This window comes from Hyperolius riggenbachi, chromosome 11, assembly GCF_040937935.1.
Source record: "Hyperolius riggenbachi isolate aHypRig1 chromosome 11, aHypRig1.pri, whole genome shotgun sequence".
Classification (NCBI taxonomy): Eukaryota; Metazoa; Chordata; class Amphibia; order Anura; family Hyperoliidae; genus Hyperolius; species Hyperolius riggenbachi.
The window spans coordinates 214,904,088-214,921,661 of NC_090656.1; the positions used below are offsets into that span (position 1 = coordinate 214,904,088).

The window sequence follows — 17,574 nt, forward strand, 5'->3', positions numbered from 1 at the left end:
CATAAAATTTTGCGTAATTTCTTGCCGACTTTAGCAGTAAATAGCAAAGCCTCCATACATGCTATTGACACCAAAATTGCTACATATGTTAAGGAGAATCATGGGTACAAGTCAAAAAAAGAATTTTGCAAAAAGATCTTAGAGTTTTTTGAGAAACTCGATTTTAAAAATGCAAGTAAAAAATGTTTTTTAAACTTAGAAAAATGACAGTTTAAAAAACATTTTTCTTTGCATTTTTAAAATTGAGTTTCTAAAAAACTGAAAGGTCTTTTTGAAAAATTATTTGTGTGACTTGTAACCATGATTCTGCTTAACATATGTAGCAATGTTGGTAGCAATAGCGTGTATGGGGGCTTTGCTATTAACCTCTAGTTAAGTCGGCACCAAATTACACGAAATTTCCCTAAAATTACACGGAAAATTATGCGAAATTTTGAAATACTACTATTACATACAAAATTAATTATGATTTTCTCTGAAATTTCGCATTACAATTACGATGCGTAATTGCGAATTTCGATGCAAAATTTCAGCCCACCACTGGTAACAATTATGTTGATATCACAAGTATAAGAATTTAGAGGCATCTTACCTGAATAGGATGTATAGACTTTTGTTCAAAAAGAGTAATTTGCATGGATAAGACAACACTTTTCCAAAATAACACGTGGCCAAAAACACTGTATTATGGAAAAACACAATGCGTTGTCAAAAACACTGTATTATGGAGCTCAGAGCACTTCTAAGTGTTTTTTTGGCACAGTTTTGATCTGAGAGATTGAGCGATTGACTCATGAAATGCGTTGTCTTATCCATACAAATAAAATAGGCTTTTTGAACAAAAGTCTAGACAGGAAAGACCAGAGTTGGGACAAGGTCCTCCAGCACCCAAGGCTGAGACACCAAAGTGCGACCCCACCATCCCTCCCACCCCAGCCATCACAAACTGATTGCTTCATAGACTAATGGCCCATACTCACGGGCAACTTTTAGGGCCTGTCGCCAGCACATGTGAGCGTGTGGGCGACAGGCCGGCGACAGCTCCTCGCCAGGTCCCTCCGCGTACACACGCGAAAGAGGGACCAGCGGCGCGACGGAAGCTGTCGCCGACGTTCCTCCTCCCCCCGCCAGAAGCTCCGTATACTTCAATGGAGGTTGCTGTCGCTAGTCCGTGTACTCACGCGGACTAGCGACAGTTGCGGCGGAGTTACGGCGGCGACTGTCGCCAGGTGATTGAGCAGTTCAATCGCCTGGCGACATCAGCGACGGGTGACAGTTCGGGGTGCGCGCCCGTGCAACGGCGCATACTCACGGGCTACAATTGTCGGCGCAACACGCGGCGCGCGCGTGTTGCGGCGACAGGTCGCCCGTGAGTATGCGCCGTTGCACTGCGTCGTATTCTGGCCGATATACAGCAGATTCGATCACTGTGATCGAATCTGCTGTTAAATTGATAACGGAAACCACTGGCGAACTCAGGGGGCTATTCCGGGTGTCTGGAACCTCCCCCCTGCACTGAGCTGTGTATTCAGCCAGGGAAGCCCGCATAATATAAACAGCCTCATTCTCCCTCCCTTCTTACTTCTGGTGCCTCCCTCCAGCTAATAGAATGAGAGAGGCAGCCGAGCTTCCCTCACAACCCTCACAAGAAGATGCAGCCTGCAGTGAGAGAATGTTGATTATGGAGTCCTGGACTCTCCACAGCACAGAAGTGTCAGACATGATGAAATTAGAGTGCAGGCAAGCTGGTAAATATGCACAGCATGATGCAGAGCTTGCCTAGACTCAGGGTCTGTGGGCAAACATCTGTCTGGTCTCTCCCCATTGTTATAATGACTGCATGTGTGGATAAGGTGTGGATAACAAGCTGAAAAGTTTTTGACAGTCCCTAGACTCCAGGAGGGCTTCTTTCTGACTTGTGTGAGAGACTGACAGGGACAGGAGTCCAATTACAGGCAAGTAGCCTGTGTGATGTGGGACTTCAATACAGATAAGTTCTCTGTTCCATCTCCGGGGCTATTCTCAATTTCTCCACTCCTCTCTCTGGGCTAGTGCAACGCCAAAATGACAATAGCAATCGCTAGCAATTTGTGAGTGTGATTTTGTGAAGTGATTTTCAGAGCGATTTTTGAATGAATTGCTCAAAAACATGCTACATGCAGTATACCTGCGATTTTGAAAAAATCACAACGCTGCTGTGGGAACACCCACATAGGGTAACATTAGCCAAGCGCTTTTCAAATCACTGTTGATTTGAAAAACGCTCAGAAGCACTCTTGGTGTGCACCAGCCCTCCCTCATTCACCTTTGTTTCCCTCTTCCCCTAGTGCTGGCTGGCTGACTGTGTGTTCTTGTCTTACAGGAAAGCTAAATAAAAGTGCAATCCTGGTGAGGCAAAATATTATTATTTAGTATTTATGTAGCGCCGACATCTTCCGCAGATGCATATATCCCTGCATGATATGGGTATCGCTTGCGCTATGTGAAACTATGTAGCATATTCCACTGAATTGTCCAAACTAAGTCTATCTCCCGTTCCTCTCTTGGGGAGTTGTTCCAGCGCTGTACCCCGTTCACATTTGCTGCTACCAGAAGCCCTCAGAAACACTAGTGTCCTTGAGTACTTCCAAAGATAGGCAGCTCCGTAATACGCCAGCGCACTTTTGTGCATGGGCAGTATGGAGCCACCTGTATTCGGAAGCACTAGGGACATACGTGCTTCTGGACCTTTCAGGAACCCCCCCTTAAAAATCCTGCGTTTGCCCCTGGAAACGCCGACCGATCGGCCGATTTCCATCCGAAATCCATCGATCTGTCCCTGCGGAAAATTTCTCGATCGCTTGCAGGTCAGGAGTGTGTCGATAGTGGCGTTCGATTGGCTGATGACCGACCCAGCAATACATTACCTATCCGCCGGCGCGAGTCCCCGCTGTGCCTTCTCCGGCTGGCCATCTTCTCTTCACTTCCTGTCCTGTCCTGTCCTGTCAGGGGAAGTTCAAACAGTAGAGCGCCCTTTGTTTGAACTTCCGCTGGTCACAGGACTTGACAGGAAGTAAAGAGAAGATGCCCAGCAGACAGAAGGAACAGCGGGGACTAGCGCCGGCGGAGAGGTAATGTATTGCTGGGAGCGGCGGGCAGCGGCAGCTCCACAGATTGTGAATCGATTTCATGCTGAAATCGATTCAAAATCTGTGTGCAGTGTATGGGCAGCCAATAGATCCCTCTGGGATCAGATTAGATCAGAGAGGGATCTATCTGTTGGTCGATCTGGTGGCAATCGACCAGTGTGTGGCTGCCTTAAGAGGCACCCCAGGACCCCCCCCAAATCCCTTAATCTCTAGTTATCTGGCTTGCAGTCACTGCCATGTATCCCCTTTTCTTATTTCTCCCTGCTTCAAGCACAATAGGGGAATAATAGCTGAGTGAGTTGTGCGCTCCCTCCTACACTGCGCCCTGAGGCTGGAGCCTCTCTCGCCTCTGCCTGGCCCTGGGTAAGACACATAATTTGTATACTTCATAATTCTTATACGTGTGATATCCACATCATTGTTACACTATTTTGGGCTCCTCTCATCCAGTTCCTTCACAATCTGGCCTGCATGCTTGTTCAGGGTCTATGGCTTGAAGTATTAGTGGCAGAGGATTAGCAGGACAGCCAGGCAATGTTCATTATTTAATAGGAAATACACGTCAGCCTCCATATCCCTCTCACCAGCACGAGTTCCCTTTAAAAGAGTACTGTAATGAAAAAAAAAAGGGGAGTTTCACTTACCTGGGGATTCTACCGGCCCCGGCAGGCGTTCTGTGCCCACGCCGGGACAAAATGAACCCCTGATCCCCCACTGCTGCTCGCTTTCAGTATTTGCTATTTTAATGTCGCGGTCTTGGCCACTGCACCTGCGCGGCCCTGGCCGCGCATGTCCTTGCAATTGTTGCCAGGAGCTTCCTGCACAGGCGCAGTAGGTCTAGAGTGTACACATAATTCCTGCACTCTGATTGGCCCAGTAGGCTGCCTGTCACTTTAGAAGAAGCTTATTGGGCCAATCAGAGTGCGGGGATCACGTCCTGTATAGTGATTGGACCCGCAGGGGCTCAGGGCAGGAGGAGATGAGCACTCCTTATATGCTGGAAGGAGGCTTAAGGTAATAGAATTCACTATGCTACATTACCTGCAGCATAGCGTGCGCTCCTGTTTATTGCTACATGGCTAATAGCGCGCGTAGCGTGAGCCGCATTACATTTAAAGCGCGCTGTGGAAATAGCATGAGTGCTATTTCCTTTAGTGAATCAACCCCTAAGGGCCTGAGCCCACTAACGCAGTTGTGCGCAGTTGTGTCTGTTTTTCAGCAACACATCAATGTTACAGATGCTGAAAAGCAGACACAACTGTGCAAAACTGCGTTAGTGGGCTCAGGCCCTTACCGTAATCAGACAATTTTTTTGCATGTTTTCCTATTGTATCTGTCACAAATTCAAAAATTGCAGAACATGTAAATAAAAACACAACTTAATGAAAAACATCTGCAATATCACAGTAGCAAGTGTGTTCCCCTAAAGTAATAATAATTCACTTGATGAACCTATTTTGTCTTTGCAGCTAGACCGGCCATTACACTGTCCTCTTCTGAGATTGCAGTTGAACCTGAACATGAAAAATCGGTTATTTGTAAAGTCAATAGATTTTATCCAAAAGCCATCACAATACGATGGTTCAAGTCCAACAAAGATTCCAGTAACCGGTCACCACTGGATAAGGAGACCTGCAATAGTGTACCTGCTGAGAACGGGGATGGGACCTTCAATGCCACCAGCCTCGTTCTTGTAAAGCCTTCTAGCAAAGCTGAAGATGGAGATACATATTACTGCCTTGTGACACACAGATCATTCAGCAGCGACCAGGCTGTGGATTTTATTCTGAAAGTTGAAGGTAAGTAACAAAGAACTTTTGTTTTCATTTTTCATATCATATAGCTTAAAGAGAACCCGAGGTGTGTTTAAAGAATGTTATCTGCATACAGAGGCTGGATCTGCCTATACAGCCCAGCCTCTGTTGCTATCCCAAACCCCACTAAGGTCCCCCTGCACTCTGCAATCCCTCATAAATCACAGCCGTGCTGTGAGGCTGTGTTTACATCTGTAGTGTCAGTCTCAGCTGCCCCCGTCCCTTCCCTCCAATCAGCAGGGAGGGAAGGGATGCAGGCGGGGACTGAAGTTCTGCAGGAGGCGGGGAGAGCAGCAGACTGACACTATAGAGATAAACACAGCCAGCTCTGACAAGCTGTTTGTCAGCAGCGTGGCTGTGATTTATGAGGGATTGCAGAGTGCAGGGGGACCTTAGGGGGGTTTGGGATAGCAACAGAGGCTATGCTGTATAGGCAGATCCAGCCTCTGTATGCAGATAATATTCTTCAAACCCACCTCGGGTTCCGCAACTCACTTGATATAAAACTCATAACATTTGTGAAGGTCCTACTTTCCCTTGTCGTGCAAGGGGTCTTGAAGAGTACCTAAATTATAGATTACACTTTACTTTAAACCTAATAAGTTGTCAAGATATATTAAATCACACATAATAAAGGGTGATCTTCTCCCCCTGGGTCCATATTCCACAAATGATCTTGAAATCCCCGCCCTCTGTCTGAAATGGCATTTTTTTTCTTTCCAAACCATAGATGCAAAGGATGCTCGGGGATTGATGTCACAACTCCACCCCCATGTCCTGATCCTAGCCCACAACCACCATGAAAAGTAATGTAATCTAATCTAATGTAATCTAATCCAGGCAGGCAGACAAGACATCTGAAATGAGAATTATAGCAAACAGACATGATAAGACAGGCTGCAGCTGTTCTGCAGTCTCTCCTCTCTCCTACACACTGTGAAAAGAGATGTAATTTGATCTAAGTAGGCAGAGGGTAGGGTAGGGAGGGGCAGGAGAGGGGACCAGGGTGAAGGGGAGGACACAATGCTGAAGGTGTACTTACAAGGCATCAGCATGAGGAGAAAGAAGGAGGTGCTACTACAGATATAATTTTTAATCTGTTCTATCCACTACGATGTACCAGATGTAAAGTTTATATGTTCATCTAACTGTAAACAGTGCATGGAATACATACTGTACTGTATATATATCTATTGGCATTCTAACTACTTTATTTTGATCGGTGGTAGTCTTTAAGGTGCGTACACACCCTTAACTGATGTCACCCATAGGGGATCAGGAGCTGATCCCTTGAGTGACATCACTGGGCGCAAAGTCAGACGAGCTCTCTTGCTATGCGGGGGGGGGGGGGGGGGGGTCACGCAGTGGGCGGGGGAGTGGGTAATGAAGTTGGCCGTTGATCAGCCAAATTGATCAGCCAGGCGGATCACATGTGGAGTAACGGTCGGATAATCACACATGATTATCAGCTGTGGCGGTCTTTATCTATTGCATATATATATATATATATATATATATATATATATATATATATATATATATATATATATATATATATATATATATATATATAATTATATACACACACACACACTCAGTGGGTTGCAAAAGTATTCGGCCCCCTTGAAGTTTTTGACATTTTGTCACATTACTGCCACAAACATGCATCAATTTTTTTTGAGTTCTACATGAAAGACCAATACAGAGTGGCGTACATGTGAGAAGCGGATCGAAAATCATACAGGATTCCAAACATTTTTTCAAATCAATAACTGCAAAGTGGGGTGTGCGTAATTATTCAGCCCCCTGAGTCAATACTTTGTAGAACCACCTTTTGCTGCAATTACAGCTGCCAGTCTTTTAGGGTATGTCTCTACCAGCTTTGCACATCTAGAGACTGAAATCCTTGCCCATTCTTCTTTGCAAAAACAGCTCCAGCTCAGTCAGATTAGATGGACGGCGTTTGTGAACAGCAGTTTTCAGATCTTGCCACAAATTCTCCATTGGATTTAGATCTGGACTTTGACTGAGCCATTCTAACACATAGATATGTTTTGTTTTAAACCATTCCATTGTTGCCCTGGCTTTATGTTTAGGGTCATTGTCCTGCTGGAAGGTGTATTTGGCTCCATCCATCTTCCCATCAACTCTGACCAGCTTCCCTGTCCCTGCTGAAGAGATGCACCCCCAGAGCATGATACTGCCAACACCATATTTGACAGTGGGGATGGTGTGTTCAGAGTGATGTGCAGTGTTAGTTTTCCGCCACACATAGCGTTTTGCATTTTGGCCAAAAAGTTCCATTTTGGTCTCATCTGACCAGAGCAGGGGCGGCGCCAGGGGGGTGCTCGAGCACCCCCTAGAATTGTCCAAGCACCCCCTGGAGTGAACTGACTTCAGGCGTCTAAAAGACGCCAAGTCAGTTCACAGCGGCAGCCCGAAGCAGCAGAGCAGGGCTACGGTAAGATGGCCGCCCGGAGCCCTGTTCTGCAGACTTCGAGTCTGCAGTGCATGGCTTCGGGCGGCCATTTTCCCGTAGCCCTGCTCTCTGCATGCAGGCAGGAAGTCTCGTCGTGACGTCGGGAAGGAAGAGGATCGTGGGCGCGCGGGCGCTGCGCGCCGCAATGAGGTCGGGACTCGGGACAGGAGGTCGGAAAAGAAGGTCTTCTGGCTGTAGGTGAGTAAATGGGTTTTTCTTTTCTTTTTCAGGTGATGCTGATTGTGCATATTGGGGTCATATCTGCTACGAATTGTGCATATTGGGGTCATATCTGCTACGGATTGTGCATATTGGGGTCATATCTGCTACGGATTGTGCATATTGGGGTCATATCTGCTACGGATTGTGCATATTGGGGTCATATCTGCTACGGATTGTGCATATTGGGGTCATATCTGCTACGGATTGTGCATATTGGGGTCATTTCTGCTACCGATTGTGCATATTGGGGTCATTTCTGCTACCGATTGTGCATATTGGGGTCATTTCTGCTACCGATTGTGCATATTGGGGTCATTTCTGCTACCGATTGTGCATATTAGGGTCATTTCTGCTACCGATTGTGCATATTGGGGTCATTTCTGCTACCGATTGTGCATATTGGGGTCATATCTGCTACCGATTGTGCATATTGGGGTCATATCTGCTACCGATTGTGCATATTGGGGTCATATCTGCTACCGATTGTGCATATTGGGGTCATATCTGCTACCGATTGTGCATATTGGGGTCATATCTGCTACCGATTGTGCATATTGGGGTCATATCTGCTACCGATTGTGCATATTGGGGTCATATCTGCTACCGATTGTGCATATTGGGGTCATATCTGCTACCGATTGTGCATATTGGGGTCATATCTGCTACCGATTGTGCATATTGGGGCCATATCTGATAACGATTGTGCATATTGGGGCCATATCTGATAACGATTGTGCATATTGGGGCCATATCTGATAACGATTGTGCATATTGGGGCCATATCTGATAACGATTGTGCATATTGGGGCCATATCTGATAACGATTGTGCATATTGGGGCCATATCTGCTACCGATTGTGCATATTGGGGCCATATCTGCTACCGATTGTGCATATTGGGGCCATATCTGCTACCGATTGTGCATATTGGGGTCATATCTGCTACCGATTGTGCATATTGGGGTCATATCTGCTACCGATTGTGCATATTGGGGTCATATCTGCTACCGATTGTGCATATTGGGGTCATATCTGCTACCGATTGTGCATATTGGAGCCATATCTGATAACGATTGTGCATATTGGGGTCATTGGACGTTTTTTGTTAAAATCTGCTCACATTACGTGTATTTTCTTGAGAAAACCTGCACAATTATGTGAATTTTCTGGGAAAAGGGTCACCAAAACTTGGGCCCTCTGTCTTTGCGTTGCACTTTTAAAGGGAACCCGAGGTGAGAATAATATTGAGGCTGACATATTTATCTCCCTTTAAGCAATACCAGTTGCCTGGCTGCCGTGCTGGTCCTCTGCCTCTTATTCTTTCAACCATAGACCCTGAACAAGCATGCAGCAGGTCAGGGGTTTCTGACAATATTGTCAGAACTGACAAGATTAGCTGCATGGCTTGTTTCTGGTGTAATTCAGTTCACTACTACAGCCAAATAGATCAGCAGGGCTGCCAGGCAACTAGTATTGTTTAAAAGGAAATAAATATGGCAGCCACCATATCACTCTCACCCTGGGTTCACTTTAAATTACAGTTAGCCCCGCCCTCATCCGGTCATGACCACGCCCATTTTTTCGCAGGTTGTAGCCACACCCAGGTCGTCAGCTCCCCGGAAATTGGTCCAGCACCTGCATAGCACCCCCTAAAAAAATTTCCTGGAGCCGCCACTGGACCAGAGCACCTTCTTCCACATGGTTGCTGTGTCCCCCACATGGCTTGTGGCAAACTGCAAACGGGACTTCTTATGCTTTCTGTTAACAATGCCTTTCTTCTTGCCACTCTTCCATAAAGGCCAACTTTGTACAGTGCATGACTAATAGTTGTCCTATGGACAGAGTCTCCCACCTGAGCTGTAGATCTCTGCAGCTCGTCCAGAGTCACCATGGGCCTCTTGACTGCATTTCTGATCAGCGCCGAATAATTATGCACACACCAATTTGCAGTTATTTATTTGTAAAAAATGTTTGGAATCATGTATGATTTTCGTTCCACTTCTCACGTGTACACCACTTTGTATTGGTCTTTCATGTGAAATTCCAATACAATTGATGCATGTTTGTGGCAGTAATGTGACAAAATGTGAAAAACTTCAAGGGGGCCGAATACTTTTGCAACCCACTGTATATACACGTGTGTATATATGTATGTATATATATATATATGTATATATATATATATATATATATATGTATATATATATATATATATATATATGTATATATATATATATATATATATATATATATATATGTATATATATATATATATATATATATATATATATATATATATATATATATATATACATACATATATTGTATTATATTATATTTTCCCATACAACATGGTTATTTTACATTGAATTAAAAAAAAATATTGAATAAGCATTAGATTCTTACAACAAACTAATCTCTGCTGCCCTCTAGTGTTCAAAGAAAATACTGATATAAAAAAAAAAAAAAGCAAAATAATTCCACCCACAGAAGCACAGAACACATGTGCCCAACAAACAAGCGCTCAATGCTCCCCAATGCACCTGTTTGGGTACCAAACCTTAGTGATGTCTGTAGGGCACCAGCACTATGCAATAATTTTCATCTCCTTTTCAGTACATTTCCAGTTGAAAAGTGCTGGAAAGTTATTTTAAATAGAAGAGAAGAAAAATGATCTCCTGGGTGAAAAAGTTAATAATTGCATATGGGCCCAAGTGTCTGGCGGTTCTGCAGGGGATGGTTCTGTAGTGGTGGCCTCGTGGGAGGGGCTTGTAGCAGGAACTACCCAGGTGGGAGGGGTCATGAAAAATATTGGTGACCGTTGTCTTCATGCTAGACATGTGGAGGAAGTCTAGTGGTGGCAGGGGTAATCCGATGATCTTTTCTGCTGTGATAATTACCGTACTCCTAGGAGCTTGTACATCAGTAGTGGTTGTCCCTGCGTACCAGACAATGACAGAGGAGCAGAGAATGGATTCAATGGTAACGTGGTCAAAGCTGGTCAGCAGCTCCCGTGGCAGTCCAAATTTCATCAGTTTTCACAGAAAAAATAACCTTAGTGGTGTAAAAGTTAATTGCATATGGGCAAAGTTGCTAAATTAAGAAAACTGAGAAAATGTAGTTTGAAGCAGGAGAAAAATGACCATGGTCTGGCCCTTTGATTGAGGGTAGTCACTGTTGCTCTTAGGGTGTCCATTAACAGTGCAATTTTTAGTGAACCATTGTATTTTCAATCTGATCACATTATATGAAAACAGAGACACTTGTGAGCCCAAGCAATCCCATATGATAGCATTATTGATCGTTTCATTAACCACTTAAGCCCTCAGTCATTTTCACTTTATGCATCCGAGCAATGTTCACCTCCCATTCATTAGTCTATAACTTTATCACTACTTATCACAATGAACTGATCTATATCTTTTTTTTCCGCCACCAATTAGGCTTTCTTTGGGGGGAACATTTTGCTAAGAGCTACCTTACTGTAAATGCATTTTAACAGTAAGAATAAGAAAAAAACGGGAAAAAAACATTTCTCAGTTTTCGGCCATTATAGTTTTAAAATAATACATGTCTCCATAATTAAAACCAACGTATTCTATTTGCCCATTTGTCCCGGTTATTACACCATTTAAATTATGTCCCTATCACAATGTATGGCAACAATATTTTATTTGGAAATAAAAGTGCATTTTTTTCCATTTTGCATCCATCACTATTTACAAGCTAATAATAAAAGAAAAAAAAAAAAAAGAAAAAAGAAATATTTCATCTTTACATTGATATTTAAAAAGTTTAGACCCTTAGGTAAATATTTGTGTTTTTTTTTATTTTATTTTTTTTATTGTAATGTTTTTTTTTTATTATCAACCATTTACTGACATCCTAATGTATTAAAACGTCATGCTTACCGCTATTAACAGCAACATGACGTTTTAATACGTCCCGCGTTCCCGCCGCTGCTACCGCCGTGTGTGCGCCGCTAACGCCGCTGTTTCCGTCGGGCTTCCGTGCTGGGTGATTGGGGAAGAGGACCGAACGGTCCTCTACCCAATCGCAGTGCCTGGAGTGAATGGACGTGACCGCGAACAGCGGGTATGTCCATTCACAATAACAGGAAATGTAACAATTAAATAAAGTGAAGAAAAAAAAAAGTGAACATTTCCTATGAGTGTTCACTAGCGCCATCTTGTGGCCAAAAAGTATATTACACCTACAAAATAAATTCATTTTCAAGTACATACAGATCTTAATAAAATTACACTTCCAATCCTCCCCCCCCCCCCCCCCCCCAGGGACTCAGCTTTGTTAATTTATATTTTATGGGGGAAAATTAATTTTAATTTATTACATAGGGGCTTGTAATTATGGCCAGAATAAAAAAAAACACAACAGAAAAATAACACTTATATTTCAAAATAATATACTGTCGCCATACATTGTGATAGGGACATCATTTAAACTGTTTAATAATCGGGACGACTGGGCAAATAAAACGTGTTTGTTTTATCCACAGGAGAATGTTTAATTTTAAAACTATAATGGTTGAAAACTGAGAAATAATGATTTTTCTTCTTTTTTTTCTGTTTTTCTCATTAAAACGCATTTAGAATAAAAAAATTCTTAGCAAAATGTACTATCCACAGAAAGCCTAATTGGTGGCGAAAAAAACGAGGTATAGATCATTTTCTTGTGATAAGTAGTAATAAAGTTATTAGGGAATAAAAGGGAGGAGCACTGACAACTGAAAATTGCTCTGGTCCGTTAGGATAAAAACTCTTGGAGGTGAACTGGTTAAACATTTGATTTGGATATTTTTGGGAGGGTGGGATGTAAAAAGAATTTTTTTAATGTAAATATATGTTTTTTATTTATTTTTTTATGTAGATGTAGTTTTACTTTTTGGCCACAAGATGGCAACCTTAGGTTTATTTACATGACGTCACTCTAAGCGTAACATGTACGCTTAGAGGGACGTAGGAGGCAGAAAAAGCGAAGCTTCAGAGAGAAGCTGTCGCTTTTTCTGCAAGGGAGAGGCATCAGTGATCGGCCGCGGGAGTGCACATGGCCTCCTGGACGTAGCTCCTATGTCCAGGAGGCGAAAGTAGTTAAAGGACATCCGTGGGGAAGATACACTGATGAGAAAAACAATTGTATCCTCCTTCTCCTAAAAATAACTTTTTTTTTTTTTTTTTAGATATCCCACAGTTTTATTTTTTGTTTAAATCTAGTTTTTAAGTTTCTACTGTTTCATTGTCTCTGCTCAATGACACCTTCACTGAAGTATGCTAGACCTCAAATCTATGAATTATTGACCCTTTTTATCTCTTTCCTGCTCTCAGAAGCCATTTACTGACAGGAAAGTATTTTATGGCTGTAATTTCTTATCGGTGAGGGTTATGCTATAGTCTGACCCAGTCCCTACCCAGACAGAAACTGTCACTTGCATTCCTGATGTTTAACTCTTTCAGGCAGAGAAAGAAAAAAAGGAACACAGCCTAGTTATTTGTGTGCTAGGCACTGTACATACACGTCTATCTAATCAGTCACATGTTACCTCGGTTTTAGAAATGGTCGATTGGCATGGCAGATTTTTTCACAGATATGATCATGACTGCTTTAGAAACGATTGCACGTTAGTTTCTTTAACGTTGATTAATAAAATACAATCTTTTCTTTTGATCTGAATGATCTTACTGAGATTAAGATTGTTCCCTAAGCATTGCTCTGTTAATTGGTACCTTTAGTTGCAAACCTAACAGTAGTTCCCATCATACTGCAGAAATCAGACGGTGTGGCGAAAGGGTCATATGCATAGCGCCGCCCCCCAGCTAGAGGGGCGTACTTCCTGCAGTGGCAGGAAGTATGTCACTGGGATTTCCATCGGTCTGCGCATGCACGCCGAACCACACCGCGCTCCCATTTGCACACTTATTGCATCACGCATTGACTTGCATTGCTGCATAATCCATGTGGTAGGCACAGAATATGCGGGTAAGCACTGCAGACTTTGTGTCGGGAATGCAGCGACTTTAATACTTCCGGCATGCTGCGCCACATAGCGTGAAGTGTGCAAGTCTAAACAGACTTGCATGGCCCTTGCCGTGGGGATGCCGCGGGGAAGCGTAACGCGGGGTGACGCAGCGTGCAAGTGTCCTGGGTGAGACATTAACTGATCTACGGTCTCCAGAAAACAAAAGAAATATACTGTAACCAGGAACACCTACTTTAAGAAATTGATGGAACTATTCCCAGACTGTCTGACATTAGAAGATGAGAGAAAAACATAGCTTACTGGGAGAGGAGGAATCCACAGTGACAATCGCTGCACACTATGTCACAGCATGCCACAAACTGAGAGGAGCATAACGGAACTGTAAACCTAAAAATGTTCACAGACTGCTTAGCCATTGTCCCCCCACCCCACCCCACCCCACCCCCCTTCCATGTCCCCCTTTTCCTGTTGCTTTGGCAATACCTGTATGAATCTTGGTCATGCCAATAAAGATATCTTTGATTTGATTTGAACTGCAGAGTCCATCTTTGCTAACTTTGTAACTTTTCCTGTTTATGTCATTACAGAGCAGCCCACTACCTTCCAGGAGTGGGTCATTGCAGTTGCTGTGTTGTTGGCTGTGATGGTGGTGATTCCTCTTGGGATAGCTCTCGCTTTGTACTGCATTGGAGGTAATTCTGGCATTTCCAAATCTATCCTGATGAATGCATAAATCTAAATACATTTTGAAAAGCATTATATTAGAAAGAGGAGCTGATGAAATTGTTGAGCATTATAGTTTTCTTTTTTTTTTTAAATACACACTTGGAAGAGATTTTCTTAAACCAAAGCAAAAGTGAAAAAAAAAAACCAAAAACTTATGATTTTTGTAGTATGAATAATGAATCGAACATTAGTGGCAAAGAAAAGAGTCTCATATTTTTATTTTCACTTATATAGCTTTATTTATAACATTGCATCATACTGTCACAGTTTCAGTTTGGAACTCTGGCCCATATGCGATTCACTTTTTCTCCTGACTTTTCTCCTAGGAGAAAAAAAATGTCATCTTCTATTTACAATAACTTTTCAGCACTCTGCACTTGACAAAGTAGGTGGAAAAGTGCTATCAAAATTATTTTGAGTATTTTCTTGCTTGCTGGTGGCTTAACCTCCCTGGCGGTAAGCTCGACCTACGTTCGGGCTAGCCGCTGCAGGGGATCACATCGCCCCGGGAGGATTTTTTTTAATGAAATCTTTTTGCTGATTGTTAAGCTAGCACTAGGCTAGCTAACTATGTGCGGCAAGTCCCTCCGGTCCCCTCCGATTGCTGCCGTAATACGTACCCCCCAGGGATCCCGCGATGGCGCAACCTCCCAATCAGCACCCGGCTTCGCTATGGGGAGGATCGGAACTGCGCATGATGTCATGACGTCATGTCGCCATAGCGACGAGTGGAGCTAATTGGTGAAGTAGCGGCTCTCACGGGATTGCAGACGGGTAAATATAGCCGGCGGCGATCGGGGGGGTCAGAGAGGTGCCGGGGGACTTGGGACACATAGTTAGCTAGCCTAGTGCTAGCTATAGCTAATGGATAAAAAAAAACATTTTTTATTTTTTTAAAAAATCCCTCCGGCGCACGCAGCCACTGCAACCGCGTACCGCCAGGGAGGTTAAAAGATATTTTATTGCCAACTTAGTTTGAAAATATCACCTAAGAGAAAACTTTTAAGCCATAAAACAGAGCAGCGGTAATGACCCTTTGAACTTTCCTGAAGTAAAACCTTATCTCGGGCCGAAGAGCTCAGAGAAGCTCTTTTGCATAGACGACTGAAGTTTTTTTTTTTTACTCTTCGTGTACTCGAAAACTCGAAAACAACATTAAACCCTTTTCTTTGCTACTTATGTTCCATTGCCAAGCTGTACTACACATACAATTCATTATCTCAAAAGTTTATTTTTGCTTCAGGATTGCATTAAAGTTTTTATTTGCAGGATTTTTTTCACCTCCTGGGTGATATGCCTGACTCCCTCCCTCCACAGCAATAGATGGTGGCCGGCGCCGTTACTCACCGTGCCTCTCGCCAGCGTCGATTGCACCACCCGCTCTTGTGTTCTCTGTCCACAGTACTGGGATGCAGCATGATGACGTCCATCTGACTGGTTTAGAAAGGGTTAAAAGTCATGCTTTACACTTCATATAGCTGGTAATTGGCTTTGCTGGGCAGAATTATCAGATTGTGCATACGCTTCGTCAAGAAAGGGGGGGGGGGTGAGTACATCTGATCATTTGTCCTGCAGCTTCAATGAGGTGGAAATATGCATCAACATACATCAGAGCAGTCTCATAGTGATTCATATTCATTTTTTGCTGTGTTTAAAGGAATACTGTAGGGGGGTCAGGGGAAAATGAGTTTAACTTACCCGGGCTTCTAATGGTCCCCCGCAGACATCCTGTTGCCCTCGCAGCCACTCCCCAATGCTCCGGCCCTGCCGCCTGTGGTTCACTTCTTGAATTTCAGACTTTAAAGTCTGAAAACCACTGCGCCTGCGTTGCCATGTCCTCACTCCCACTGATGTCACCAGGAGTGTATTGCACAGGCACAGACCATACTGGGCCTGTGCAATACACTCCTGGTGACATCAGCAGGAGCGAGGACACGGCAACGCAGGCACAGTGGATTTTAGACTTTAAAGTCTGCAATTACAGAAGGGAACCGGAGGCGGGGCCGGAGCATCGGTGAGTGGCTGCGCGTGCACAGGATGTCTGCAGGGGACCATTAGAAGCCCCGGATAAGTTCAACTCATTTTCCCACGACCCCCTACAGTATTCCTTTAATGTTTCAGAGGAAAACATTTTTTTGATGACAATACCTCTTTAAGGTGTATCTGAGGCATCACAAAATTAAAGGACAACTGAAGCGGGAGGGATATGGAGGCTGCCATATTTATTTCCTTTAAAATAATACCAGTTGCCTAGCTATCCTGCTGACCCACTGCCGACCCTCTGCCTCTAATACCTTTAGACATAGCCCCTGAACAAGCATGCAGCAGGTCAGGTGTTTCTGACATTATTGTCAGATCTGACAAGATTAGCTGCATGCTTGTTTCCTGTGTTATTCAGACACTACTGCAACCAAATAGATCAGCAGGGCTGAACACACACCTGATTTAAATATTTAAACATGAATTAGCCTTGAAAGAGGAAAAATACAAATAAAACATACATTTTAATGAAAGATCAAAGATTAAAATGTGGTAGCGCTGGTAACACTCTCTGTAAATGGGAACCTTTAACAGTATGATAGCATGCTGGCTGCTGTTTAGGCCAACGTGCTTTCATACTGTTTCCTGTTGTGATAAATTACAATGTACTGTTTTTTTTTTAATGCACTTTAGCACTTGTTGTTCCCCTGATGAAGGTCCCCATTTATAGAGGGACCAAAACATGTGGGGTTGTTATTTTGTATGTTTCAGTGCAGTGAGAAGAGTGAACTTATCCCTTGCAGTGTAAGCTGAGGATATTACCATGCATTAGTATCACCTGCCACTGTTCGATCACCAAACTAGTATGTGTTAGCAGTGCTACTACATTTTTATCTTTGATCTTTCATTAAAAGTTATGTTTAATTTTTTTTTTTCCTCTTCCAAATCTAATCTGTGTTTAAAGATCATCAGGGCTGCCAGGCAACTGGATAATTCAGAAGAAAATAATTATGGCAGCCTCCATTTTCTCACTTCAGTTATCCTTTTTAAAAAAAAGTAAATACTTACCTGGATCCTATAGAAGTTTCCCACGCCCTCCTCCAGTCCTTCATTGCCGAGCACCAACCCCAAAAAATTACTGCCAAGGGCTTGTAAGCCAGAGCTGCTCATGCTACTGCGTAGGCGTGGCCGCGTTCCAGAATAGGAGTGCGTCACCGATGTTAAGAAGGGT

At 43.4% G+C, this 17,574-nt stretch overlaps 1 protein-coding gene across 2 annotated transcripts in view; it reads left to right on the forward strand.

The window, feature by feature from the left end:
• Positions 1 to 17,574, forward strand: part of LOC137537612 (cell adhesion molecule 1-like) — a 61,876-nt gene that overhangs the window by 12,112 nt on the left and 32,190 nt on the right. For both annotated transcript variants that reach the window (XM_068259496.1, XM_068259497.1), the window contains exons 3-4: positions 4,598 to 4,927; positions 14,225 to 14,329. In XM_068259496.1, coding sequence (XP_068115597.1) covers positions 4,598 to 4,927; positions 14,225 to 14,329 — 435 coding nt within the window. The remainder of the gene's footprint in view (positions 1 to 4,597; positions 4,928 to 14,224; positions 14,330 to 17,574) is intronic.